The sequence below is a fragment of the Candoia aspera genome, chromosome 1, assembly GCF_035149785.1.
Source record: "Candoia aspera isolate rCanAsp1 chromosome 1, rCanAsp1.hap2, whole genome shotgun sequence".
NCBI lineage: Eukaryota > Metazoa > Chordata > Lepidosauria > Squamata > Boidae > Candoia > Candoia aspera.
In genome coordinates, this window is record NC_086153.1 from 69,241,015 (window position 1) to 69,267,850 (window position 26,836).

At 42.1% G+C, this 26,836-nt stretch overlaps 1 protein-coding gene across 2 annotated transcripts in view; it reads left to right on the plus strand.

The window, feature by feature from the left end:
* Positions 1–26,836, plus strand: part of AKT3 (AKT serine/threonine kinase 3) — a 206,088-nt gene that overhangs the window by 109,227 nt on the left and 70,025 nt on the right. For both annotated transcript variants that reach the window (XM_063306289.1, XM_063306297.1), the window contains 2 exons: positions 19,049–19,160; positions 26,229–26,373. In XM_063306289.1, the coding sequence (XP_063162359.1) occupies positions 19,049–19,160; positions 26,229–26,373 (257 nt within the window). The remainder of the gene's footprint in view (positions 1–19,048; positions 19,161–26,228; positions 26,374–26,836) is intronic.

The window sequence follows — 26,836 nt, forward strand, 5'->3', positions numbered from 1 at the left end:
TTTTTTGTTTTAAATATAGAAAGAAAGATATGTTTTTCAGACTATTGTATAATTGACAGAAAATAGGTGCCTTTCCAGCTTTCTGGTATCATTTTTTTCCAGTGAAAAAGGAAAATGAAAGTGCACAATATTTTTGTTAGTTTGTTTGCCTATTCCAGAGAGTATATAATTTAAAAGAAGATAAGCAGCTACAAAATGAATACTAATGAGTCTGCTAGAACCAAATGAGTATATTAAATAACATCTATCACAAAAGGAGCTTCTATAGCATAAATCACAAGCTAATATCTTTTGGGTGGTTAACCCACCATGTTACGGTCTGAATGAAGTAATATTTTTAATGAATTATATTTGAATTTATAGAAATGCTAAAACAGCTTTTCATTGATATTCATATATAAAAGAGAGAGTACATTGTAATTCCTTAGTTCATGTATCCCTGTCTTCTTTATTATAGACAAATAATTTTGTGAGAATACAGAAAATTCTCTCTACTGTGGAGGAGACTCTAAAACATGCCAGCCTATATTGAGACAACAGAAGATGCTTTAACTGAAGATATTGTCAGTCATGGCAAATGAGTCTTATATTACCACTTCTCAAATTACAACAATTTATCATCTGAACCTATTAATTGATTTACTCTATATACCCTAGACTTCATTTGGATTTTCCAACTCAAGGATTGCCTTGTTACTTAAGTTCCCCAAATATAGCAACTGTATTAAATTTCTGAAAAAAATGCAGCTTAGGCACATCTTGCAGAACGTCACATACAACATGAACCTGTTGCAAAACATTTATTTTTAAAATGTTAAATTTATGCCAGAAATAAATTTCAAGGGTGATGTTATCTTGGCCCTAATGAATATGTGGATTGTAAGTGTGAAGCCAGTCCATTCCTAAAACCATTAGGAAATGTAAAGGGGAGGCTAAATAAAGTTTCAGGGAGGCCTGATGATTGCTGATAATGAGTTCTAGAGGTGCAGAGTGTTAGAGGAGTATGCAGATAGTCTGGAAAGAAACAAATATTAGAAGAACATGAACTTAGCCCAGAAAGACAGGAGGGGGTGAGGAAGAAACTCAAAATTGTCCTGCCTTTACTTTTTTAGTATAAAAAGGAGGGAAAGAAAACACTTTCAGGTTTTCAGTATTTTTTATGATAGCCTATATCAATAAAATACAGTTCTAGTACTTCTTGAGTCTTATTTCCTCACCTAGTCTGCTTCAAAGGGCTGACAGAATATAGTACACAATAGTAGGCTCTCAATATTATTAATTCTAATGGGGTCACACAGACTGATTAGAGGGAGCATATTTGAATATGATGGAAGTTTCAAAAAAGTTGTCCTTGATGCCAGAATCTATTATGACCTACAGTTGTATTTCAGAGCCAGTCTGGATCTTTAGAGTAACAGGAATGGTTAAATGTTGATATGTGTGTCTGATCTGCTCCTAACCTTTTTTTTATCAGCTGTTCGCAAGCTTGCAAGAGGGTCTCTGTAGCCATCCTTTATCCTTAGTCTTGATGTGCAAGCTTTCCTTCGATAGTGCTAGAGGTAGGTAGAAGCAGGGTCTTGCTATCAAGCTTTACTGAGGCATGACAATAAATTCTGAGCCTCCAGTCACTTAATTCTGTAACCAGGAGTCTGGCAGCACCTTTTCTGACTAACGAATTTTATTAAAAGCATAAGCTTTCATGAACTGCAGCTCACTTCATCAGATGGCATCTTGCTTCTAAGCAGAAGGCTCACAGATACGATAAAGCTAGATTTCTGTTGCAGACAGAAGATATGCTTACTGCATTACACGGCAGTCAAATGCTATTTGAAAACCTGTCCGTCAGGAATTAAGTTTTAGGGTTTGTTTTCTTTAGCAGTTCAGAATCAATGGATAATTGGCAGTTTTCTTCAAGACCCTGAGAGCAGCTGTGTTAGGTTGACATAATGCTTTTCTCAAGACTGGGAAATGCTGGTTACTATCTTGCCAGCTTCATTTCTGCTAATGGTTCTGCTTGAAAGCAGAAGTGAATGAACTTTCTCCATCACTGTGTAAGGAAGGGCAGTATTTTCAATCTTAAATTACAATTGCAATTTTTTTTACCTACTGATTGTGGACAGGATAGATTTTAATAGGGTTGACAGAGAACTCTATATTTTAATTTATTTATTAATTATTAAATATATGACAAAGAGACTTGGTACCTGTGAACCAAGAACTAGTAGTTCTCAAGTCAGAATGGCAATTATGTAAACACATAAAAACTGTTCTGCTGCAACACCACCAAATACCATGCAAACTGTTTATTAATTCATGGGAAGAGGAGGAGTTTGAACTACTGAGTGTATAAGAATGTTTGTACCTTCCCACTGGCAGTGGGCAATCAGTAGGAATATTGTCTTGCAATGTAAGTTCTGGAGATCTATGATCTACTGCTGAGTCTAGGTTAGGGAAGCCTGGCACTCCCATATTTGCCCAAAATTCCACAAGACTGCCTTGAATTTCTCACTGTTCTGAAGGCCTCCAGATTTCAGATCTATTTTTCTTAATCTGATGGTACACATGGCTTCAAATAATACCACTGCTTTGGAAATGGTGCATCACCCAAAACATTTTTCTAAATGTGATTCATGTCATCTGTATGCTCAGTACTCCAGTATACTCTTAGCCATGACAATTCTGCAGGTTACAAATGAATGCTTTAATCCTTAGTGATACAGACCTTGGTTTTAGCATGCTGCAAGATACTTACTGTCAACCTTTTTGTTACAGCATGTAGTATGCATTGCCCTTGGTTCACGAGTAGAGGGGAACACAACTCTGCTTACAGTATGTTACTGCATACTGGGTTCATATATATTTTCTCCGGTATCACTCATCACCATGATACTGAATAGGATATGGTATTTCTCTCCGAGGTGCATACAGATCACTCCATTGAGATCCAATCAGACAGGGTTTTTTTTCCCCTTAAATTGCTACCTCTAGCTTTCTCAGAAGCCAGACCTGCTGTTCTGGACACTCTCCATCTCAACCTTAATTTATTTTGCCTTATAGGTTGGCTCCTTTATTTGAGACAGCTTGTAGTCTCCAAAATTTTATAGGTTTCCATCTGATTAGAAGTAATGTGTGAGTAGAAATAGTCTTGTTTTATTGCTTTCCAGTCAGGTCAAATCCCTTCATCCCATTTTACCTGTATTCCCCTCTCCTCTCCTCTCCTCTCCTCTCCTCTCCTCTCCTCGTCAGCAGTTGGCATTTGCTTCCATTAGCTTTTATTTGGCTGACATTCCAACATTTCATGTTACTGTTGATGATTGTTTTGTTTTCTTACATCTCTTTATGAATCAGTTTTTGGGGGAACTCCTAGAGTGACTTGATGGTTCTTTCCATATTGACTGCTGAACCCTTCAAATCAATATCAGTGACAGATACTTGTTGGTTGCATGTAAAGTAGCATTTCTAGAGGCATTCTCTTCTTCCTGCGCTGGAAAATCTGTGCTGTTTGCAGAGACTCCATTACTACAATTCTAGAAGGACATGGTAGTTTTGCATATAGACTTTTCCTTCCTTCCTAAAATCAAATCTCATTTCAACACAAAGCAAGCTATTAAACTTGCCAATTTTTTCCCACCAATCTTAGCTTTGAAACATTTGCTTTACTTGTTAGATGGCCATTGAGTACTGAATTTTATTTGATTCACACTAAGAGCTTTCAGGTTTCATAACTTTTGTTTATTTGTTATTCAGGAATAAAGAAGAAATGCCCCTTCTCCTCACCTGTTGGATTAAAAAATCATATTGCTAAGTTACCAACTGGTGAAACGTTTGCTTCTGTGGAAATTAGCTTTGCCAGAGTTGTTTTAACATCTGTAGCTTTATTTAAAGATGTCCTTTCCTGTAATGTTGCATATGGACTCAGCCCTTGACTTTTGTCAAGGGCTATAGCTAGATGTTGAGATCAAGATACTGTCATGTTCGCCGTTTCAATGTCTTTGATGCATCGTAACGTTTCGCATGTCATTAATTGGATGCGTGTTTCATCTTTCTGGGGAGGATGGGAACGGTTATCTTTTGGCTTTGCTTTGGAATGTATTTGTATTATCTACTGCGCTCAAGGTTACTTTCCCAGGCTAGCAACTCTGACGTTTGCTAGCACCTGTGCCGGGCGGGGCTGTTACGAGGGAGGCGGGATACGTTTGCACCAAGGGTTTAAGTTTGTATTTGGCGCGCTTTTGCTCATTCTCAGCTTTCTCTGTATTTGTCTTTAGTACTCTAATAAATCAGATTTCATTTAGCAGCCTCTTGTGAGTCTGAGTATTTGGGGCTAGGGCAATCATTACATAAAGCTGAGAATCTAAGTTCCTAACTCCGCTGGCCCCTGTCCAGGAAAGACAAGCGTCTAACCCTGTGAGGGAGAGAGCCCGCGATGACTGAACCCGACATCATGATGATGGAGGAAGGGGAACCGGACTCGACCGTGAGGCAGTCCGGCCGACCGTCCCAAGGTGGGGAGCTGTCAGCCATCCGAGAGGAGGCGAGCTCCGAGTCGGAGAGTGAAGCCGGGGGGCTGAAAACGGCCCCAGAGACCACCGTAAATTCTCCGGGCGAGATGCTCACCTGGGATGAGACCCAAGGAGATACCACGGCAGCGGGGGGTCCCTCCTGGAGGCAGAGATACCCATTATCCCCCAACGTGGTGCAGGTGCAGCCAACGGAGGGCTCACCCACTCCGGATCGGATCCGAGTGTTGGAGTCCAAAATGGATTCGTTGGAGGCTATATTGAAACAGCTGAGCTTGGATGTGACCTCGCTGCGAGAGGTCCGGGAAGAATCAAGCCAGAGGCATTCAACCCCCTCTTCCCAGGGGCTGTCCCCGGAACGGCGACGGGTGGTGCGGAGGCGCGAAGGGGACCAGTCGGTCCAGATGGAAATCGCAGCATCGCCAGGGCGATCGCCCCGGGGCCCCGTGCCGCCCCGAGCCAGGGAAACACAAGCCGCGGCAGCACCGGTGGTGGGGCGCAGCGCGGCGGGAGGCGGCATGCGAGACTTCCCTGTCAAGTTTGATGGGGACCCGACCAAACTCTCGTTCTTCCTGACGAACGCGAAAGCCTATATGGAAGAATGGGGGGCGTTTTTCCAATCGGAAAAGGCAAGGATCATCACCATTGCCACCAAACTGAAGGGGAGGGCGGCAGACTGGTATGTCCAGATGTGCCAGTCGGAGGCGCCTGAACTGGAAAGTCTCGAGGAGTTCCTCGGGGCGTTGAAGCAACACTTCGAGGACCCCTTAGCAAAGGAGAGAGCAAAGCGAGCCCTGAAGGAACTCAAGCAGGGGTTCAGATCAGTGGCCGATTATGCTCTGGAGTTTAAAGCGCTAGCTGGGAAGGTGGATGACTGGTCCCAAGCAACTATTATCGAGCTCTTCAAGGATGGCTTGAATACAGAAGTGCTACGCTGGTCCCTGGGGAGGGACGACCCATACACGCTGTATGAGTGGATCCTGCTGGCGGGGAGGGCTGAACATGCCCAGGAGATCTTTGCCCAGCGGAAGACCGCCAAGTCGGGGCGGGAGGTGAAGCCCAGCCGCCCATCGACCACCGGGGGGAAACCGGGACAACGACCCTGGGACGAGGAGCGGGAGAAGCGGTACGCAAAAGGCTTGTGTCTGAGATGTGGTAAGGAGGGGCATCGAGTGGCAGCATGCCCGAAGGCGAAGGTAGAGGAACGGCCCGGAAAACCGCCAGCAAAGTCCCCTGCATTGCCGAGGAAACAGAAAGCTGCGGTGGCTGAAACCGAGGGAGACGATGTGATGTTCTACGAAATTGAGGGGGAGACCGAAATCCCGCAGCCGGCGGGAAACGCCAGCCACCTGCTCTAAAGGGCGCCGCTGGGCAGGTGGTAGAGGACGGGCGCGAGCCTCCATCGGTGAGTGGCACTTACCGCATACTCATGGTGAAATTGAAATTGGGCTCCCAATCCAAGACTGTGGAAGTATGGGCCATGATTGATTCGGGGTGTTCCCGGTGTCTTATGCACCCCGACGTGGTGGCGGCTTTGGAGCTCCCCACGTTCCCTTTACAGCGACCCATCGCTTTTACTCAATTGGATGGGTCCGTGGCAGGGGGCAAACCGGTCACCCATTTTACAGGGCGTGTAGCCTTGCAACTGGGCAGTCACCAGGAAGGGTTGTCTTTTGTCGTGGCCCCTGTTGGGGGACCATTGGTGGTGTTGGGGGTACCCTGGTTGGTGCAGCAAAACCCCCAAATAAACTGGGTCTACCGAACTATCACGTTTAGGGATGGGTTTTATCAAGCGGCAGAGGGGAAGGGTGCCCCAGAGGAGATGGTGGGGGTTGTGGCAGCTGCGACTCCGCCTTACCCGGCCTCTCCTCTGGAAGGCTTGCCGGCCGAATACTGGATGTTTGCTGATGTATTCGGTGAAAAGGAAGCTGATCAGTTGCCCCCCCATCGAAAGACGGACTGTGCCATAGAACTGTTGCCCAACACCCAATTGCCTAAACCAAAAATTTATTCCATGACGCAGAAGGAACTGACTCTGTTGAGGGAATTTGTGGACAAAAATCTGGCGCGCGGATTTATTGAGCCGGCGAATTCACCCGTGGGGGCGCCGGTTCTTTTTCGCCCAAAAAAGGACGGGACATTGAGACTTTGTACGGATTTCCGCGGATTAAATGCCGTCTCAATTTCCAACAAATATCCCTTGCCATTGATAAAGGACATGTTGTCACATCTGGCCAAGGGAAAGATCTTCTCTAAGCTTGATTTAAGAGAAGCCTACTATCGTGTACGAATCAAGGAGGGGGATGAGTGGAAAACTGCATTCAATTGCCCGTTGGGAGCTTTCCAGTATAAGGTGTTGCCGTTTGGGTTGGCTGGGGCCCCTGGGGTATTTATGCAATTAATCAATGAAGTTTTGCATGAACATCTGTTCAAAGGTGTACTAGTGTATTTGGATGATGTGTTGATTTATACTGAAACCATGAAAGAGCATGTAGCTCTGGTAAAGCAAGTATTGGGTAAACTCAGATCTGCTGAATTGTATGCCAAGCTGTCGAAATGTGCCTTTCATCAGACCCAAATTGACTACTTGGGGTATAGGATTTCAGCTAAAGGCATAGAAATGGACCCTGCCAAGGTGCAGGCTATCATGGACTGGGAGAGTCCCCGCACCCGGAGGCAACTTCAAAGTTTCCTGGGGTTCAGCAACTACTACAGATTGTTCATAAGGGGGTTCGCTGAGATTGCCTTGCCCCTAACTGAGCTGCTGCGAACCAAAGGGGTGGGAGATACTAGGAGAGTCAAGAATCCCGGAGCGCTGTTGAGGTGGACGCCTGCTTGTCAGACGGCGTTTGAGCAGCTGAAAGCAGCTTTCGTCAAGGAGCCCATTTTACAGCATCCTGATCCCTCAAAGCCATTTGTTGTACAGGCAGATGCCTCCGATTATTCTATTGGGGCATTGTTGATGCAAAAGGACGAGGCAGGATGCCTCAAGCCCTGTGCCTACTTATCCCGCAAATTTTCCGAGACTGAGAGGCGTTGGCATGTTTGGGAGAAGGAGGCATTTGCCGTAAAAGCTGCATTGGAAGCTTGGCGGCATCTGTTGGAAGGGGCAAATCATCCCTTTGAAGTATGGACTGACCATAAAAACTTGGAAGCTCTTAGTACCCCTCGGAAACTGAGCCCCAAACAGGTTCGTTGGGCTCAATTTTTCAATCGATTCAATTTTCAGTTCAAATTTATTCCAGGGAAAAAGAACTTCTTGGCTGATGCCTTGTCAAGGCAACCTCAGGACTCTGGGGCAGCGCCAGATGTGGTAAGCACCCTATGGACGGCGCCCCAATTGGGCATGCAGGCTGTGACGCGAAGCCAAACGCGCGCGCAGCAGCCGCCCACCACAAGCGCTGTTCAGCCAAGTGCTTTGTCAATTCCCTCCCAGTTGCAACAAAAGTTTCTCAAAGAACTAAAAACGGATACTTGGTTGCTTGCGAATAAAGACAATGTTACTTTTGACAGAGGCTTCGCTTGGAAATCCGACCGCCTCTACGTTCCTGAAAGCCTCAGAAAAGATGTGTTACTACGTTCACACGATGACAAACTCGCAGGTCATTTCGGGTTTGTAAAAACCTTGCACCTCGTTCGGAGGCAATTCTGGTGGCCCACATTACGTAAAGATGTTAAAGACTACATTGCCTCCTGCACTGTTTGTGCAATGTCCAAGCGCAAGGCGGGCAAGCCCCAAGGACTGCTGCAACCAGTGGCAGCCCCTTCTTCCCCTTGGGAGGAAATCTCCATGGACTTTATTGTCGAGCTACCGCCCAGCCAACGCAAAACGGTCATTTGGGTGGTCAAAGACTATTTCTCCAAACAGGCTCACTTCATCCCTTGCGTGTCCATTCCGTCGGCACGTCAATTGGCTCGCCTATTCCTTGTACACGTGTACAGGTTACACGGATGTCCCTCCCGCTTGATTTCGGACAGAGGTACACAATTTACCTCGCAATTTTGGCGGGCGTTTCTCAAGCTGTTAGGCACGAAGCAAGCCCTGTCCACGGCTTGGCATCCTCAGACGGACGGGGCCACGGAGGCGGTTAACTCTACTTTAGAGCAGTACCTTCGAGCTTTTGTGAATTATCAGCAGGACAATTGGGTAGACCTCCTACCGTTTGCTGAAGTGGCTTACAACAATGCAGTGCATCAAAGCACTGGCCAAACCCCATTTCGGGTAGCTCAGGGTAAAGACTTTGTACCTATCTCTGATCTACCGCAACCTCCAACAGCTGCAGTCACTCCAGATGATTGGACAACGCAACTGGCTGACTCCTGGCCAATGATTCAAAAGGCATTGGCTGATGCTTAAGCGGATTATAAATTGTATGCTGATCGGAAGCGGGCCCCCCAACCTGCATTCCAAGTTGGGGACTCGGTGTACCTTTCTACCAAGTTTATCAAGTCATCACAACCTTCTAAAAAACTTGCGCCTAAGTTTGTGGGTCCTTTCCCGATTATCGCTCAGATTAACCCTGTGACTTTTAAACTTGACTTGCCTCATAACCTTAAACGCTTACACCCTGTTTTTCATTGCAGCTTACTCAAACCGACTATTCCTTCTGACCGCTGGCATCGTCAACCTCCACCTCCCACCCCCATCATGATTGATGGTCAGCAACACTTCGAAGTTAAAGAAATTCTGGACTCTAGACGCCTTCGCAATACTTTGCAATATTTAGTTCGTTGGAAACATTTCCCTCATCCAGAGTGGGTCGCTGCACCAGATGTAGCTTCCCCTGTTTTGGTGGCCCGTTTCCACTCTGCTTATCCCACAAAACCGGGTCCCTAAGTGTATTTTTAGGGAGGCGGTATGTCATGTTCGCCGTTTCAATGTCTTTGATGCATCGTAACGTTTCGCATGTCATTAATTGGATGCGTGTTTCATCTTTCTGGGGAGGATGGGAACGGTTATCTTTTGGCTTTGCTTTGGAATGTATTTGTATTATCTACTGCGCTCAAGGTTACTTTCCCAGGCTAGCAACTCTGACGTTTGCTAGCACCTGTGCCGGGCGGGGCTGTTACGAGGGAGGCGGGATACGTTTGCACCAAGGGTTTAAGTTTGTATTTGGCGCGCTTTTGCTCATTCTCAGCTTTCTCTGTATTTGTCTTTAGTACTCTAATAAATCAGATTTCATTTAGCAGCCTCTTGTGAGTCTGAGTATTTGGGGCTAGGGCAATCATTACAGATACTGTGTTTTTGGCAGAGGAGGTTTGCCTGCAATAATAAAAGAAGGAACGTCTCTTGCCTTTTTTTCCAGATAAGCTTACTACTCACCCATATTGTAATGCACAGTACATTACAATGTATGTATGTAAGAAATATATTTATTTATTTATAAAATTCCCTTCTCATCCCTATAAGTGATATGTATCTTACTCAACTTTGGGTCCTCTACCAGAGGCCTGGGAGTTTGCGGGTTATGTGCAGTATCTTAGCTGTTCCTAGCATTGCACTCTTCCAGACAGAGAGCTCTGATGTTGTTCCTGGGATCTGTTGGAGCCACTCTCCCAGCATAGGAGTCACAGCCCCGAGTCATCCTACCACCACTGGGACCACTTTGGCCTTTACTTTCCACATCCTCTCTAGTTCCTCCTTGAGGCCCTGGTACTTCTCCAGCTTCTCATGCTCCTTCTTCCTGATGTTCCTGTCACCACTACATCTATCACCACTGCTGTCTTCTGGTCCTTGTCTGTTACCACAATATCTGGTTGATTGGCCAGTACCTGCCTGTCCTTCTGGATCTGGAAATCCTACAGGATCTTAGCCCTGTTATTCTCCACAACCTGTGGAATCTCCCATCTGGACTTGGAAGGGTCTAGCCCATACACTGTGCAGCTGTTCCTACACACAATGCCAGCTACTTGGTTGTGCTGTTCAGTGTATGCTGTTCCTTCCTGCATCTTACACCCTGCCACTATGTGTTGTACTGTCTTTGAGGCTTCTCTGCACAGTCTGCACCTTGAGTCCTGTCTAGTGTGGTAGACCCCTGCTTCAATGGATCTGGTGCTTAGTGCCTGTTCTTGTGCTGCTATGATCAGTGCCTCAGTGCTGTCTCTTAGTCCAGCCCTTTCCAGCCACTGGTAGGATTTCCCAATGTCAGCCACCTCAGTTATCTGTTGATGGTACATCCCACTCAGGGTCTTGTCTTGCCATCAGTGCCATCTAATTGAGCTTCTTCACATGTATGCTGCTGCCTCAGGCTTTCTCTCAGCAGCTCATTTTGGGTGCCATCTTACTGATGTACTCCTGGATGCTCTGGGTTTCATCCAGGGCACTGGATTTGACAGTCACTAGACACTGCCCGCTTTCTTTATAGCCGGTGTACAGTCTCTGGAAGTTGGACTTGAGGTGGAAACCTCTGTACATTGTGAGGAGCTTCTGGGTCTTTGCATCAGCAGCCTCCATGTCCTCCTTTGGCCAGCTCACTATACCAGCAGGATACCTGACCACTGGCAGGGTATACGTGTTGATGGTACGGATCTTGTTCTTCCCATTGAGCTGGCTCTTCAGGACCTGTCTTATCCTTTGGTGGTACTTGGATGTTGCTGTCTTCCTTGCCTCCTCATCGTGGTTCCCATGTGACTGTGGGATACCAAGGTCTGTATGTCTGGTGTGTGGCCCTCTGGTAGTTCCACCCCATCAGTCTTAACTACCTTCCCTCTCTTTACTACCATCTGGCCACACTTCTCCAGTCCAAATAACATTCCAGTGTCCTCACTGTAGATCCGTGTCAGGTGGATCAGTGAGTTGATGTCTCATTCACTCTTAGCATACAGCTTGATGTCATCCATGTAGAGGAGGTGGCTGATGTTCTACTCTTGAACTTGTATCCGTATCCAGTCCCTGTGATTATCTGGCTGAGGGGGTTCAAGCCTATGCAGAACAGCGGGGACAGTGCATCATCTTGGTGCATGCCGCACTTGATGGCCACGTGTGCAAGCTGTTGTCTTGAGTTGACTTCCATATACTATAGTATTTTATTGAATGAATAAAAAAAATGCAACACCTTATTTATATTTGGAAATAGCAATGATCCAGCAATTTATATTTCATCAACGGGGAAGCTTTAAAATAGTGGATCAAATTCATATTCTTGTTTAACATTATACTAAATTGGTTTAATAGCATTAAATCAAATGTTTAATCATTTAATGATTGAACTTCTTTCAACTACTATGACTGCATTATTTTTTTAATAAGAGCTCAAATAAAAAATATGAAATAATGATCTTTATTTCCACACTATAAGTAGCTTTTGTGTTGTGCTTGGCAGTCATTCTCATGTTTAAGGATGCTGTACAGTTCCAAGCTTGAAGAAATAGCAAGCTTAAATAAAATATTATTGCAGTGTTGTCTTGGTAGTGACCTAAAGCCTTAGCTAGTATTCATTTACTGCTTAGTATATTTTTCATAATACTACATTTAAAAAACATTTAAAACAAGCTAGTGAAGTTCTCATTTACTATTAAACAGTACTATAATTATCCTATCATCATTTTATTAATTTTAGCAGTATGTTCCTAGTTTAAAAGTGAGGGCTTTATTTTAGAGTGGGCAACTTTTAAGGAGTCAGAAGCTGCAACTCAACTTTATGATCTGTAGGAGGACTGCAAAAGACATGGTGGGCAAGGGTGGAAAGGGCAAGACTGATTTCTCTTGAGTTTTGGAATTTGATGGAGGAGATTTAGGGATAACAGAGCATTTTACCTCTTAAAGGCCTCCTTCCCAATTCTACTCCCCCCACTTTTTAAAAAAAAAACATCTGCCTCACTTACAGCAAAGGTTATTCTTGTTCATATTCTATCATGTTTCTATAAATGCCACTTTGGCTACAACATCCTTAAAAACACATGAGAACAGTAAAGAAGGCAAAATCTGAAATGGTTTAAATATGTAGGTAGATATAGTACTGTTACAGATTGTAGGGGTAAAAGCTTGTTGGACAGGAAATAAGTAATGAAATATGGAGCCTCTGTGATCTTCTCATTGTCTCTTTTGTCAACATGTACTTTCTCTGATACATTTAGCAGCCTGGTGCTCTATATAGAATTTCCTTCTGGCTAAGTCATTTGAGGATGGATGATTATATTACTGCATGTACTCTAGGCATGAACATAAGATTTCAGGGCAATTTATCTCAAACTTTTCTATCCCTCACATCATTTAGCAGTTGACTTTTTTCTGTATGTGTGTGGACCATTCAATAGAGATGAGATAAATAATGGCCATATGCTATGATAAATGGCTTTCAGCATTCATTATCAGAAAATATGGTTAACTCAAATCATATTTCTGTGTAATTTCCTCTGAAATATTCAAGAGGAAAACATGTAGAAATATGAACCCATCCTCTTCCTTGTAATTTGTCAGATTTGTTAATATCCCTTTATGAATAAAGCAAGAACATGCCTTATATTATTTGCTACCTATAGGTTTGTTCGTTTTTTTTACATCTGGGCTGTACGGTTAGAAATTTCATGGATTTTTATCTTGGTCAGTGGAAATTATCAATGGGGAAAAGACATATCAAAATTTGTAGGCTTTTAAGATATAATAATTAAGTTTAATTAATGAATCAACATAATTCACTAAATCTGGAATTCAGTGCTAACTTGAGTAGATGTTTTCTTGTAAAAATCCTGTTTTACATTATTCCATAGCCTCCTCCACTCTGGCCTAAGGAACTAGTTTGGCAGGTTCTCAATCTTCTGGAACAGATTTTGATGGTGTGCAAGGGACTGCAAGGGGGAGGAGGAATCACCACTTTCCTGGTTCTGCTGATGGAAGAAATTCAGTCCCTAGAAATAATTCACTGGGTTCTAGCCAGAGTAAATTGTAACTATACTATATATAGGAGTTTTGAAGAGCTGACTGTGCAGGCTGTATAGATAATTCAATCATTTATTTTAAGTGTAATGATAAACCTGAAACTGAAAAATGTCTGTCCATTCAGATTTTTGCACTATTTGTCTTTAAGGCCCAAATATTATTAAGATCCACAAAGTAATCCTTTGACATTTGAACTTTCAGAATATTGAAAGAACTAGTAAAGAATGTTATATATCCCCACTTTGGGTCAATAAGAAAATACTCGAGGTATATTGAATGGTAATTTGAAATTTCTTCAGAGACTTCTTGAGGATCTCATGTTCATCGGGATTTTGTGTTACTTGAATGTATGAAATTCATTTGAACATTTAGTTAATCAACAAAAAATTGAACCAGTCAGCCCTTAATTATGGCTTTACTATTTGAATAGTTTTCAAAACTATTGAAATTTGAGAAATAAATAAATAAAAATAAGTAAAATACTCTCATATCTGTTTTTTGGTGTGTGTGATTTTGTTTCATCACTGTAAAGTAGTTGGGCTATGTTTTTTGTGATATACTTCATTGAGTGGTATATTCTAGTTAGCCATGTTGTCTAAAAGGGACAAGGGGATTAACAGGGATTCACCCTTTCTTCCTGCTGCAGGTACAGAGGCAAAGTCTTAGAGCAGCCCTGTGAAAACAGATTTGCTGTAGAAACTCAGCCCCAACAAAGACTTTTTAAAGTAAAGCAGCGTAGTGCAATTGTGCTGCGCCCACATATGTATAGGATCCCATCCAAAGTATAATTCACTATCAGTGAGATCAATATCTTTCATTCAAGGAAGTAAAACTAATCAGTTAAAATACAATGCTCGGAGTATTTCAATATTTCAGGTCTCCCCACACACTATTGTTCTGTTGAATTCAGTGTAGAAAAACGTATGAATTAAAAATACATTGAAATAGGCTATATCTACAATACAAGATGGGCGGTAAAGAAATATGACAAATAAATATCTAGAAGAAAATAGAGGGAAGAGAGTGCACAAATGAACATTTTGTGGCTTGGCCTGTTGTCTTAAAAAGATCCAGAGCCCCATTGCACTTTAAGTTGATTTCCAGCTTTTCTCTTCTATGGAACTATTAACATTATAGTAATTCAAAGCAAATTAATTACAGAGGCAGGGGAAACTCAGACTCAGAAATTAATGGCATCATTTGTAATTCTGATGCAGTTTAAGTTTATAAATCTCATGACTATTGGCTAAGACACTTTCTCAGATGTTCTGTTTACTCTTCAGTATCAGCAAGAGATTAAGGATGCAAGGGCAATATATGGTTCATGTGAGAGGGAAGATTCTGTGGTAGGAATACTACTCGTATGAGGGAAAAAAGAAGAGAAACATCTGCTGTTTTCGCTGCTTTCAAGTTATATTTGTTAGAATTGTGCAGAGTGTCAGATTTTATTCTGAAAAAGTGATTTGGAACATGTGGGGTGTGTGAATGTAGCATCTGTTTACAGCTCTTTAAAGCAGCTGCATTTTTTCCTGGGTTTGTACACTTGCCTTCTGTATGTGCTATACAATACTGGATAAAGATGCAGATTCTTTGATTAGTTGCAGATAGGTGCTATGTTTACTTAATCACGTACTCTGAACAACTTCAGAATCAAATCTGAAGCTCTGCACAGTTCCAATATAGATATATCGTATACATTTGGTTATTGTGAATGTGTGTGTTTGTGTGAAAGAGTGGAAAAAAATAGAAATATAGAGAAACTGGATGGTCAGGGTTATATGGGGTGGGTAGGGGGAGAGGCAGTGTGGAAACAATAGGCTATTGTGCCCACAAATACTTCTCCTTGTTCTGATGGATGCCTGTGGATACTTGTAGTTTATAATTGTTTTGCTTACATAAATACTTTGAACAGATTTGCTAAAAACACACTATGTTCTAGGTGGTACCCGCAGGTACTTATCCCTGGTCCCCATAATCGTGGCCAGGGATATAATGTTCCTGCCAACACATTCCTTGGTGTCTGTCTCCCTGCCCTAGCTAAATTTATATTCTTTTTAGTTTTCAATTTAGAAAATGAATGAGAAATAAATTCTTATACTAAAAAGCAAAGCAGCGGGACTCAAGCATAAGCTATAGTGCTATGCCCAATAGATCCCAAGTTTTGTTAAACTTCCCATTGTGCTTTTCTCAAAAATATGCTCAAGAAATTTGGGAACCCTTAACAGGAAATAGGGGCATGGGTGGCTCAGTGGTTAAGGCACCAGGCTTGTCGACCGGAAAGTTGCAAGTTTGGTGGTTCGAGACCCGAGTGGTGTGTGACTGAGTGAGCTCCTGCACTCACCCCAGCCCTTTCTAACCTAGCAATTCGAAAGCACGCAAATGTGAGTAGATAAATAGGAACTGCTTCTGCAGGAAGGTAACAGCGTTCCATGACTGTCATGCTGGCCACATGACCGCGGAAGTGTCTTTGGACAACATTGGCTCTTGGGCCATGAAACGGAGATGAGAACACACACACACCCCCCCCCAGTGTCAGACATGACTAAATGGGAACCTTTACCTTTACTTTACCTAACAGGAAATATTTAAGTTTGTGCTATTATTTTCATACCTCTATAAAAGTATGTATACATAGTGCAGACAAGCATGTTCACAGAAATAGTCAGGGCAGTGAAACAGTTGTACAGGTAGTCCTTGTTTACAACCACAGTTGGGACCGGCAACTCAGTTGCTAAGTGGAAAATCACATGACTGCAACTGTGCTTATGTTTTTACTTCAGCTTTCCCTTCCCCCCCCCCACCCTTTGGAATGCTCATCCCAGTGCTGGGATAATTTGCAAGAAGGGAATTAATGTTTGTATTTACATTCATTGGAGAGAAAGGGATTACAAGAGAGTAAGCAGGCACACAATGGGGAATACACATTGAAAGGAATGTGCTAGTGCCAGCTGTTTGCCTAGCACACTCACGGCTCCCAGCTCTGAGCGTGCTAAGCAAACAGCCAGCACTAGCGCATTCCTTTCAATGTGTATTCCCCATTGTGTGCCTGCTTACTCTCTCGTAATCTCTCCAGTCTCTCCACTCTGCAAGGTGGGGGGCGGGAAATGGGTTAGGCACAGGAGAGATTGCCTAAAAAGATTGTTTAGGCAATCTCTCCACTCTGCAAGGTTGAGGGGGGACAGGTCAGGCCCAGGACAGTGCGTACTAATGGACTATAATGGTGAACACATCTGAGAGAAGCTGCGAAGGTCATAAATGCGCACCTTGGTCGCAAAGTTATTTTTTCATTACTGTTGTAACTTCCAACAGTTGCTACATGAGGCAGTTGGTAAGCAACATCTACCTGTACTGAAAAGTTATTTTCCTTGTCTTGAAATGTATTACCAAGGAATATGCAACATGTGCTCTGCATGTTGGTCTCCATGTTCAATGATATCTGACTATTGATTTAAGCTAATCTAAAACATCTGGAAGACACTGTGTTACTTACCTGAGGGTGAAAAAAGACAAGGAAAGTAATAAATACAAGTAGCAATTTTAAATAAAGTGGTTCATACATACTAAGTTTATCATAGTACTCATGTATAATACATGGTTATTATTAAAACAACTATTTTTGTATATTGGGGCTATCTTTGAAAATGACAGGAAGAGTGAGGCAGGAAGATGTTTTGATCCACTGGAGGTGTTTATGGGTGATGGAATAGAGTGTGAGTTTTTTGCAAAGGGGCTTTTTCTCCTTGTAATCCAGAATGTCATCTCCTAACCTGATGCTGAAGATTTGGTGGGGGTACTGCCAGGAATTGCAGAGGGAAAGGATCATAAACGACCTTTCTTCTGTTCCTGGAAATCTGACAGCATTTGGATTCAGTTGGATACAACTCATTTATTTTATTCCAGCTCATTTTCACACACACTTATTATCTTTCTCCCAAGGAATAGAATACAGTTGTAATCAAAATTATTCAACCCCCATTGCAAATCAGGTTGATTGTCAAAATGTACAGACTTTCAGTTGTTTGCAATGAACAAATCAAACAAAAGCAATTGAAATAGTTCAACACAACGAATGCTTCAAGTGGTGTCCCCAAATTCAACTGAAAATGCAACTTATAATGACTTGTCCAGTCTCAAAATTATTCAACCCCCTGAATAGAATCCATCACAACAGCACACATACAGTATGCAAAGCAGGTCTCAAGCACACCTGATACAACTAATCAAGGGCTTCAGTAGTTTTGCCAGGTGTGCTTGAGCTGGAACACACAAAATACCTGACCTGGCTAGGGGTATGTTGAGTGTCACGTTTGACTGCATGTTAGAAATACAGTATGGCTAAGTCAAAAGAATGGTCCAAAAAGGTAAGAGATCATCGCCTTCACGAACAAGGAACAGGATACAAAAAGATAGCGAAGGCTCTGAATGTTCCTAGAGAGACTGTTGGAAGCATAGTTTGCAAGTTCAAAGTTAAAGGAACAGTGGTTACACTACCTGGACGGGGCAGAAAAAGGAAGCTGTCAATGGCTGCAGTCAGATTTCTGAGAAGGCAGGTGGAGAGAAACCCTCGAGTGACTGCAAAAGACCTGCAGCAAGACTTGGTGGCAACAGGCACTGAGGTTTCAGTGAGCACAGTAAGGCATGTACTAAACACAGAAGGTTTCCATGCCAGAACTCCAAGACGTACACCGCTGCTGACCCAAAAGCACAAGAAAAGTTGGCTCCAATATGCTCAAAATCATATAAATAAGCCACAGAAGTTTTGGGATTCTGTTCTGCGGAGTGATGAAACAAAACTGGAACTTTTTGGCCCAATGGATCAGCGGTATGTCTGGAGGAAGAAGAATGAAGCATATGCTGAAAAGAACACTCTGCCTACAGGTGGTGGCTCGGTGAAGCTGGGGCTGCTTTGCATCCTCTGGCACTGGAAACCTGCAGCGTGTGGACAGCAAGATGGCTTCATTGAAGTATCAGGAAATCCTAGGAGAAAATGTCATGCCGTCTGTAAGGAAGCTGAAGCTTGGGCGTCATTGGACCTTCCAACAGGACAATGATCCCAAGCTTACCTCAAATTCCACTAAAGCTTGGATGCAGAAGAAGTCCTGGAAGACTCTACAATGGCCATCACAGTCACCTGACTTGAACCCCATAGCAAATCTCTGGTGGGATTTGAAGAAGGCAGTTGCAGCACACAAATCCAAGAAGATTACTGAACAGGAGGCCATTGCTCATGAGGAATGGGCTACAATTCCTCAGGAATGCTACCAGAAGCTGGTATCTGGCTATGCATCTTGTTTGCAGCAGGTCATAACAGCAAAAGGGTGTTCTACTAAGTACTGAAGATGCTTGCCATGAAGGGGTTGAATAATTTTGAGACTGGAGAAGTCATTATAAGTTGCATTTTCAGTTGACTTTGGGGACACCACTTGAAGCATTTGTTGTGTTGAGCTATTTCAATAGCTTTTGTTTGATTTGTTCACTGCAAACAGCTGAAGGTCTGTACATTTTTGACAACCTGATTTGCAATGGGGGTTGAATAATTTTGATTACAACTGTATGTGTATGTGTCTGCATGTGAATGTGTATGTATCTATATGTATTTTATAATAGAGTATTTTGCTTCAGCATGTTATAAAAATAATTATTTTTCTAGAATGCCAGCTAATGAAAACAGAGAGACCAAAACCGAACACATTTATTATCCGATGTCTTCAGTGGACCACTGTGATAGAAAGAACATTTCATGTAGATACTCCAGAAGAACGGTGAGAAATAAATCAAAGTGTGTCATGTTGTTGTTGTTTTTTTAATGTTGGTAGAGTTTTTAAAAGAAATATTGCATTTTGAGAATTTGTGTTTGTTCGTTGAAATTATGAGCTAAAATATTCCTAATTCATAGGTAGCAGCTAAAAAAAAATTATAGGATTTAATTATGACTTAGAATATTTGAATTGTGTCAGACTGTCAGTCCTTTAAGGTAGGCAAGGTCAAGAAACAGGAGGATTCTAGAAATTCTCTCTGTTATCATAGGGTAGAAAAACTGAATCTTGAAAGCCTGTCAAAGTTCATACCAAACAAAATCAAGGCAGGGATATTTTGAATTTCGCTGTCATGCTTTCCACTTTCCCGTAACTAAGTTGTCTTTTCTCATCCCTAAATAGTTTATTGCCCTCTTCCCCCTTCCCAAGGCCAATTCTTCATATTACCTCTCCTGCCAGAATCATTCCTCCTTCCTGCACATGCTAATTGGGCCAGAGAACTTAATCAAGGGCAGTGGGCACATAATCACTTTTGTGTGAAGATGGGTTCAGCAGCTTGTCAAGGTCAGTGAATAAGTCTGATGAAGATGTGGATGGAGCTGAAAAGTGCCTTTTGCCCTCCCTTTTGCGTAGCAACTGCAACTGAAGAGTCTGACATGGCAGGAAGCAAGGAATATTCTTCATCCTGGAGTCAATGTCTGGCAATTCTGGAGTCAGTTCACAGGGACAGGTTTTGTGTGGAAATTTTAGGTGATACTGGCAGATAATCCTTTGCCCCCTCCTACAATCCCTTCAATTCAGAGTAGCCATTTTATTGAAACAGATATTCTAAGCATCCCTTCCTGCATCTAGAGTCCAGAATACATTCTACCTTGTATTCCTTTCTTCATTTACCAGGACACAAGGGAGAAGGCAGCTCCTCTTGGACTAGGAGCAACCTGTGCAATACTGGATGAATCTTTGCTGAAGCAGGCAATTGCAGAAAGAAGGCCACTGGGGTAATCTGATGTGTAACAGGGAAGGGGTGTAGAGAGTAAAGAGGAAGACCTTGACAGAAAGAGGGAAGATCCATTATCAAGGCAACAAACAGATAAACATTGCAGAAGCACAGACAAGGGGGGACCGATAGGAAAATGTCTCAGATAGACACCTCCAAATTCATATGAAAATAAAAGAGAGATGAGGAGGAGAAGCACATTCGGACTTGCAAGCTTCTGTTACTATAGTCAAACTTAATAAAAGTCGTTTTAGGCACACCTGGTGTCTGTTTCTTGGTCTGGTCTATCTTGTAGGGCTGACAAGGGGCCAATAAGCTTTGAGTCCAGCTTTTTGGATGGGTGGGTGGAAGGCAGAAATTTTGTGGAGAACCTCACCAAATCTTCCTTTACTATCTTGGTGTCATCTTGCCTATGTGCATCTGGTGCACATTTTTACACAGCCTTGGCTAAATCTAACTGCTCCTTTAAGAAGAGCTGTACAGTTTGCGTCTCCTGGTAAAAATCAGTGGCTCAAAGAACAGTGGAGGCAGGAGCAGTGGAGGGCAACATGTGTAGGTGATAGCTGTAGAGCTCTTGAAAGGCCAACGCACTGATGGAGGAATGTGGTGAGGTGTTATACAGATAGTCCTCACTTAACAACCATTCATTTAGTGATGGTTCAGACTTACAACAGTGCTGGGAAAACCAACTTACAACCAGTCCTCATACTCAGACCACCACAGTGTCCCCATGGTCACGAGATCACGATTTGGGCTCTTGGCAACCAGTTCACATTCATAACCATTGCAGCATCCTGTGGTCACATGACTGCCATTTTCAACCTTTCTGGCTAGCTTCTGGCAAGCAAAATCAATGGGGAACCACATGATTTGCTTAACAACCATGTGGTTCACTTAATGCTTGTGGTGATTCACTTAACGCCTGCCGCAAAAAAGGTCATAAAATTGGGTCAGATTCACTTAATGACCGCTTTGCTTAGCAACCGAAATTCCGGTCCCAATTGTAGTTAAGCAAGGACTGGTGAAGGTGAAAGGTCCCCTGTGCAAGCACCAAGTCATGTCTGACCCTTTGAGGGGATGCCACTTTCGTGATGTTTTCTTGCCAGACTATAGTGGGCTGGTTTGCCATTGCCTTCCCCAGTCGTCACGTTCCCCAGCAAGCCGGGTACTCATTTTACCAACCTCGGAAGGATGGAAGGCTGAGTCGACCTGAGCCGGCTACCTGAGACTCCAGCTTCCGCTGGGATTGAACTCAGGTTGGGAGAGTTTTGGTTGCAACACTGCTGCCTACCACTCTGTGCCACGCCAGGCTGTTCAAGCGAGGACTACCTGTAAGCAGATTTCGCAAGACTCAATAAATCAGTCAAATTATCCAGTTAATGAGAGAGAGAGCAATTCAAGTACCGTTCAAATAATGCATTCATCTTCTCCAAAATTTGGGTGTAAGTTGAAAGCCACAGTTTAAAATCACACGATTGACTGTGCCCTCGGTTTCAAAAAAATGTGGTCTAGAAAGAGGTGTGCAATCTCTTCAGCAGATGGTAAACCTTGCATGGAATAAAATGAGCTATCTTGGTAAACAAGTCTACTACCACTGAAATGGCTGCACACCTGGAAGAACAATAATAAAATCCAGGGATGCTGTGTTCTTCCTCCTCCTCTTCTTCAGGAAGGGATGGGAGCAGCTGGAGCAAACCAGCTGGCTTAGCGGTGATAACCTTAGCCCAATGACAGACATGACATGATGATACATAGTCTTTGACGTGTATCTCTCATCCTTGGCACCAGAATGCTGTGAATATAAGATGCAATGTTTTGAAGACTCCCCCTCATCCAGAAGTAGTATTGTCATGGCAGAGTTGTAGAGAAAGAGGAATAGATAAGTGACCTTCAGTCACAGAGAAAAGAATCAGTCTTTTCCCAAGAGCTCATTCATCTGAGCCCTGACATACAAGTCCTGTTGTTACAAGTGAATCCTAGTCAACAGGATCCTATTTGTGCCTTTTGTAGAGGTTCCAAATTCTTGTGATCTGTGTGTACCTGTATGAGGTTGATTGCTTCTTCCAAGAAATGCCTCTATTGCTGAAACACTGCTTTTAAGGCTAGTGGCGGCTTTTTGTTGAAAATATCATAGTTCCTTTCAGCCAGGAAAAGATACCTGGAATAAAACACACAAAGCAAGAGGTCCTCCCCTCTGCCGAAGCTTGGAGGAGAACAGCTCCCAAGGCATCAGTTTGTAAACCAAAGGGGTAATTGGGAGCTGGATATATGAGTAACAGCTAGGATGAAAAGCGATTCTTCAAACTCTAAAAGGTGGCTTATTTTTGAATAGACCATTCAAATTTGCATCCTTTTTTCAGAAGTTGGATGAGTGGTCTTGTGGCTTCTGCAAAATTAGAGGTGAATCTTCTGTAAAAATTGGCAAAACCTAAAGATATTGAACATGTTTCACGTTCCTAGACAGGCTTTATTTTTTATTTTTTTGTTATTCTAGCAGGTAGAGAGGAGTAAAATTGTAGTGAAGAAGGATAATATTTGATTATTTGTTTATTAGGTGAAAATTACGTTGGAAAGGGTTTTTTAATATTTTCTTTAAGTGGGAAAGATAGTTTGGTTTAAAGGAGAATGTTATATTGAGAATGGAAATGCTTTATAGAAATAACGTTTATTTCAGTTTAAATTAGAGTAAGATTGATACTGAGTTATATATATCTTTGTTGTAGAAAGTTGGAAGTCACTATGTAGTAGTCTGCTTTGTATTTTTGCACTTCTTTAGTTTTCTCTTGTATACTTTGTTTCCGTTTTTGTAGTTTTTATGTATGTGTTGAGAAATTTAATAAAGCTTTAAAATAGAACATCTTTCACATTCATAGGTGTTTGCCATGTGAGAATGGATCGCATTTTAGCAGGATTCATTTGCATCCCTTCTGTAGAGATCTGATAACCCAAATGGTGAATTTGGGAAGATCAAGCACACGTTTGCAACTTAGCAAAAAGTTGCAGAGGCATTCTAAGATATTTCTGACGTGAGCCTCATATAAGGATAGGTCTTCTAAAAAAATCAGTATGTCATCCCAGTATACCACTACATATTTGTCCAAAATATCAGAAAATACTTCATTCATGATGTGGCAGAGACCCTTGTAGACAGAGAGGTGGGGAGCTGACTAGTAAGCAACAGAGAGCAAACACTGGTCTCTCTAAAGATGTACAAAACCTGTAGCTTATTCTTCCCAGACCCTTAAGCATTCAGGGTCAGGGGTTGTCATCGAAAATATCCCTTTTAGCTGGGATCTTGGCTCCAGGAATTAAGTTGATGGTACCATCACATGCCTGATGAGCCGCTAAAGTAGGTGCTTCCTTTTCCCCCCAAACATCAACAAAATCTGCATACTTTTCTGGCAAATATGGAGGTTCAGGCAGGAGTGCAGGAGGAAGAGAAAGAAAAGAGTGGGAGGCCTGCAAATGGTGCTGTTGATGCTTTTGAGATGGAAAAGAAATTGTTCCTTGCTCCTAGTGAATGTCCAGATTATGGGTTTGTAGCCAGGCTATCCCCAGTACTGTGGGGATTTGTAATGAAACTGTGATAGAGTTAGTAAGAATTCTGTATGATCGTTTATTTTCATCTACAGAATTGTATGTTGTAAAATAGGGCCAGCTTGAAGATACTGCTTAACAATTGTTTCAACTAGCACACAACTATATGAGTAACCCAAACGGATGCACCATAGCTTCATTTATGCAATTGGTTGTTGTGCCAGAATCTAAAAGAATGGTGAGTTGTTTCTGTGCCTTGAGGAACATGATGAGTAACAGGGATAATAAAATACATTTTCCTGATGTCAGTTATTTGTGTTCTTCTTAATTGCCTGAGTACCTCCCTGCCAAGTTCTTGGGTTGGGATCTTGTGTAGCTTCCTGAAGATGAGGCTCTGGAGTGATTTGGGCACTTACTCATGAAGTAACATAGTGCCACTGATGTGGCACTTTCAGGCAGACTCAAAGGAAGTAACTTTTATGGGATAAACCATGGCTAGGTGTCCTGGAGCTCCACAGTAAAAACATTAACTGAAGTCTCTCCTTTTTGTTTCTCTGCTGCGGCAAGGATCTTTGCACTCCTCCTATTTGCATGAGTTTTAAAGTGCTGGAGTCTGAGGTGGCAACAGGGAATGGAGGGTAGAGATGAAGAAAGCTCTACAATCTTCTCCATTATTCCCTCTGTGCCTGAACTCCTCCGGTCACCTAGCGGCACAACACAGAAACAGTTCATCCAAATTCTCTGGTGTGCCCTGTCTTACTAATTCATCCCTCAGTTCATCAGAAACTCCTTCCTGAAACTGGTCAATCTGGGCAAGATCATTCCAATGCACATCTCAAGTGTGCAATTGGAAAGCAGCTAAGTGTTCATGAACTCAGCCAACTGCTTGCCTCAGTTTGTGAGTCTCCTGATTTGCTGTTGAACTTCTGTCCAAATTTTCAAAAGCAGCTCTAGATTTTTGCATGAGGTTTTGGTAAGATTTGCCTATCTGGCAGACACTTTTTAAAGAAGACTAAGAACAAAGGCAAGCTTGGGTGGATCTGTAAGAAACTCTGCTGATTGACCCACTATGAACAATTCACACTGAATTATAAATGTCAGGAATATTATGAGTTCCCCCAAACCTCTCAGGCAGACTTGCAGGTGAATGGAATAACACAGTGCAGCAATTTGTGGGGCCACTTCTGGCTGAGGTAAACCTTGTCTCACAAGGTGTGCTTGCTGTATTGTGGCATTATGAAGGTTCATAATTTGTGTATCTGTCTGCTGTTTATGCCGCAATAAGACTCTGGCTACTTGTTCTGCAGACAGCTGGGTACCTCAAGAACCTGTGCCATATTCTAGATCTAGAAGGCAAGGTCTGATGACCCGCTAAGAGAAAGTAGTAAGGCATTCAAGATGGACGTCAACCCTTTGTGGTAGGTATGGTAAAGAAACAGAAGCAGCGGGGGCTCCAGGAGTCCTCTTTATTATTGTAGGGTAGAATAGCAGAATCTTGAAACCCTTTCACAGTTTCTCTCTGCCTCATCTTACAGCAAACAAAATCAAGGTGGGGTTATTTTGAATTTCTTTTTCACACTCCCCACTTTCCCAAGACTGAATTGTCTTTTCTCCTGCTTTAAAAGTTCATTGCTGTTTTCCCCCTTATGATAGCCAGATCTACACTCCTTCATGCAGCATGCACGTGTCTTATTTTTTTGAATGAATGAATGAATGAATGAATGTGATTTTAACTGTAGGCTTTGTTCATTACACACAAGGACATAGAGGGGGGAGGGTAGATTTTCAGTGCAAGACTAAGATTTATTGTAATTTATTAATGATGACTTCTATATAGGATAAAGTTTGTCAGTCCTGCATTGTTATATGAGTTTTGCTAACTCCATACTTGCGAAACTATATCTTGATTTGTATTTTCTTATATTTTTCATTTGTGTTCATAAATATGATAAATTTTAATTGTTGTTAGATTTTATTCTGACAAAGTTCTTTTGTTTGTGTGTATTTCTACTATTATCTAGATTTACTTTCGTGTAATATTTAGTATAAGGATATTTGCTTGTTAAATAAAATCTCTAGTTCATAACCTTTCTAACGATAGTTCAGTTCAGAAAACTGAGAGAACTATTAAGCAAGAATTCAATTCCTGGATAAACAGTATACCTTTAAAGATGATCACATTGCATATCTGTGCTGGAATGAGCTTCAGTGTTCTTTAAAATCTCTGCCTACATGCATAGCTTACTGTTTATTGTTGAATGTTTGCTATTTTGACCTGGTTTGATCTATATATGTACTGTTAGAAATACATTCATATACATATATATGAATATGATCTGTGAGGATAAAAGCAGCAGAAAATTTCTGTGCAGAGTGCAGCATAGCCAGGTAGGAGGAATGTAGTAGCAACTTGATTTGCTCCCATTGTTCTGAATTGGTTTTTTTATGTATCTATATCTATAGTGTGTGTGTGTATTCAGTTTGAACACTTTTTGCATCATTATATGAATTTATCTAATAATTAACTATACTGTTAACAGGGAAGAATGGACGGAAGCCATCCAGGCAGTGGCAGACAGGCTTCAGAGGCAAGAAGAGGAAAGAATGAATTGTAGCCCAACATCTCAGATTGATAATATTGGAGAGGAAGAGATGGATGCCTCAACAACCCACCATAAAAGAAAGGTAATTAGAACATTACCCTGGTTAATGCTTATGTTTTAAAAAGGTTTTATTGCCTTTAGTTAGAAGCATTATATTCTTTTTTCCTGCTATTATAAAAACAAGAAAGATAGATGAGACTGTGCGAAACTAAGGTTCATGCATCTGATAATAAACCATATTAGTTGCTACATTAAAATTGTGCTGAAGTTTTATCAGATGACATTCTAAAGTTTAAGGGGATTATTTTGCAGTAGTTGGTTTCCTATATACAAAAAATATTCATCAGACTAACAATAGTTCTGTGGGCTGTGTTTAACTTTTATTAGTTTGCTTGATAGAAACATTGTGATATTTTTACTTTTTATTTTGAATCTGCCTCTTACTTGAATTTCATTTGTTTTGTTGGCCTTTGGCATATCAAAATCCTGGTTTTTAGATACTATTAGCAAACTTGCACATTTTGTGGGAAGGTAGGGTACAAGTA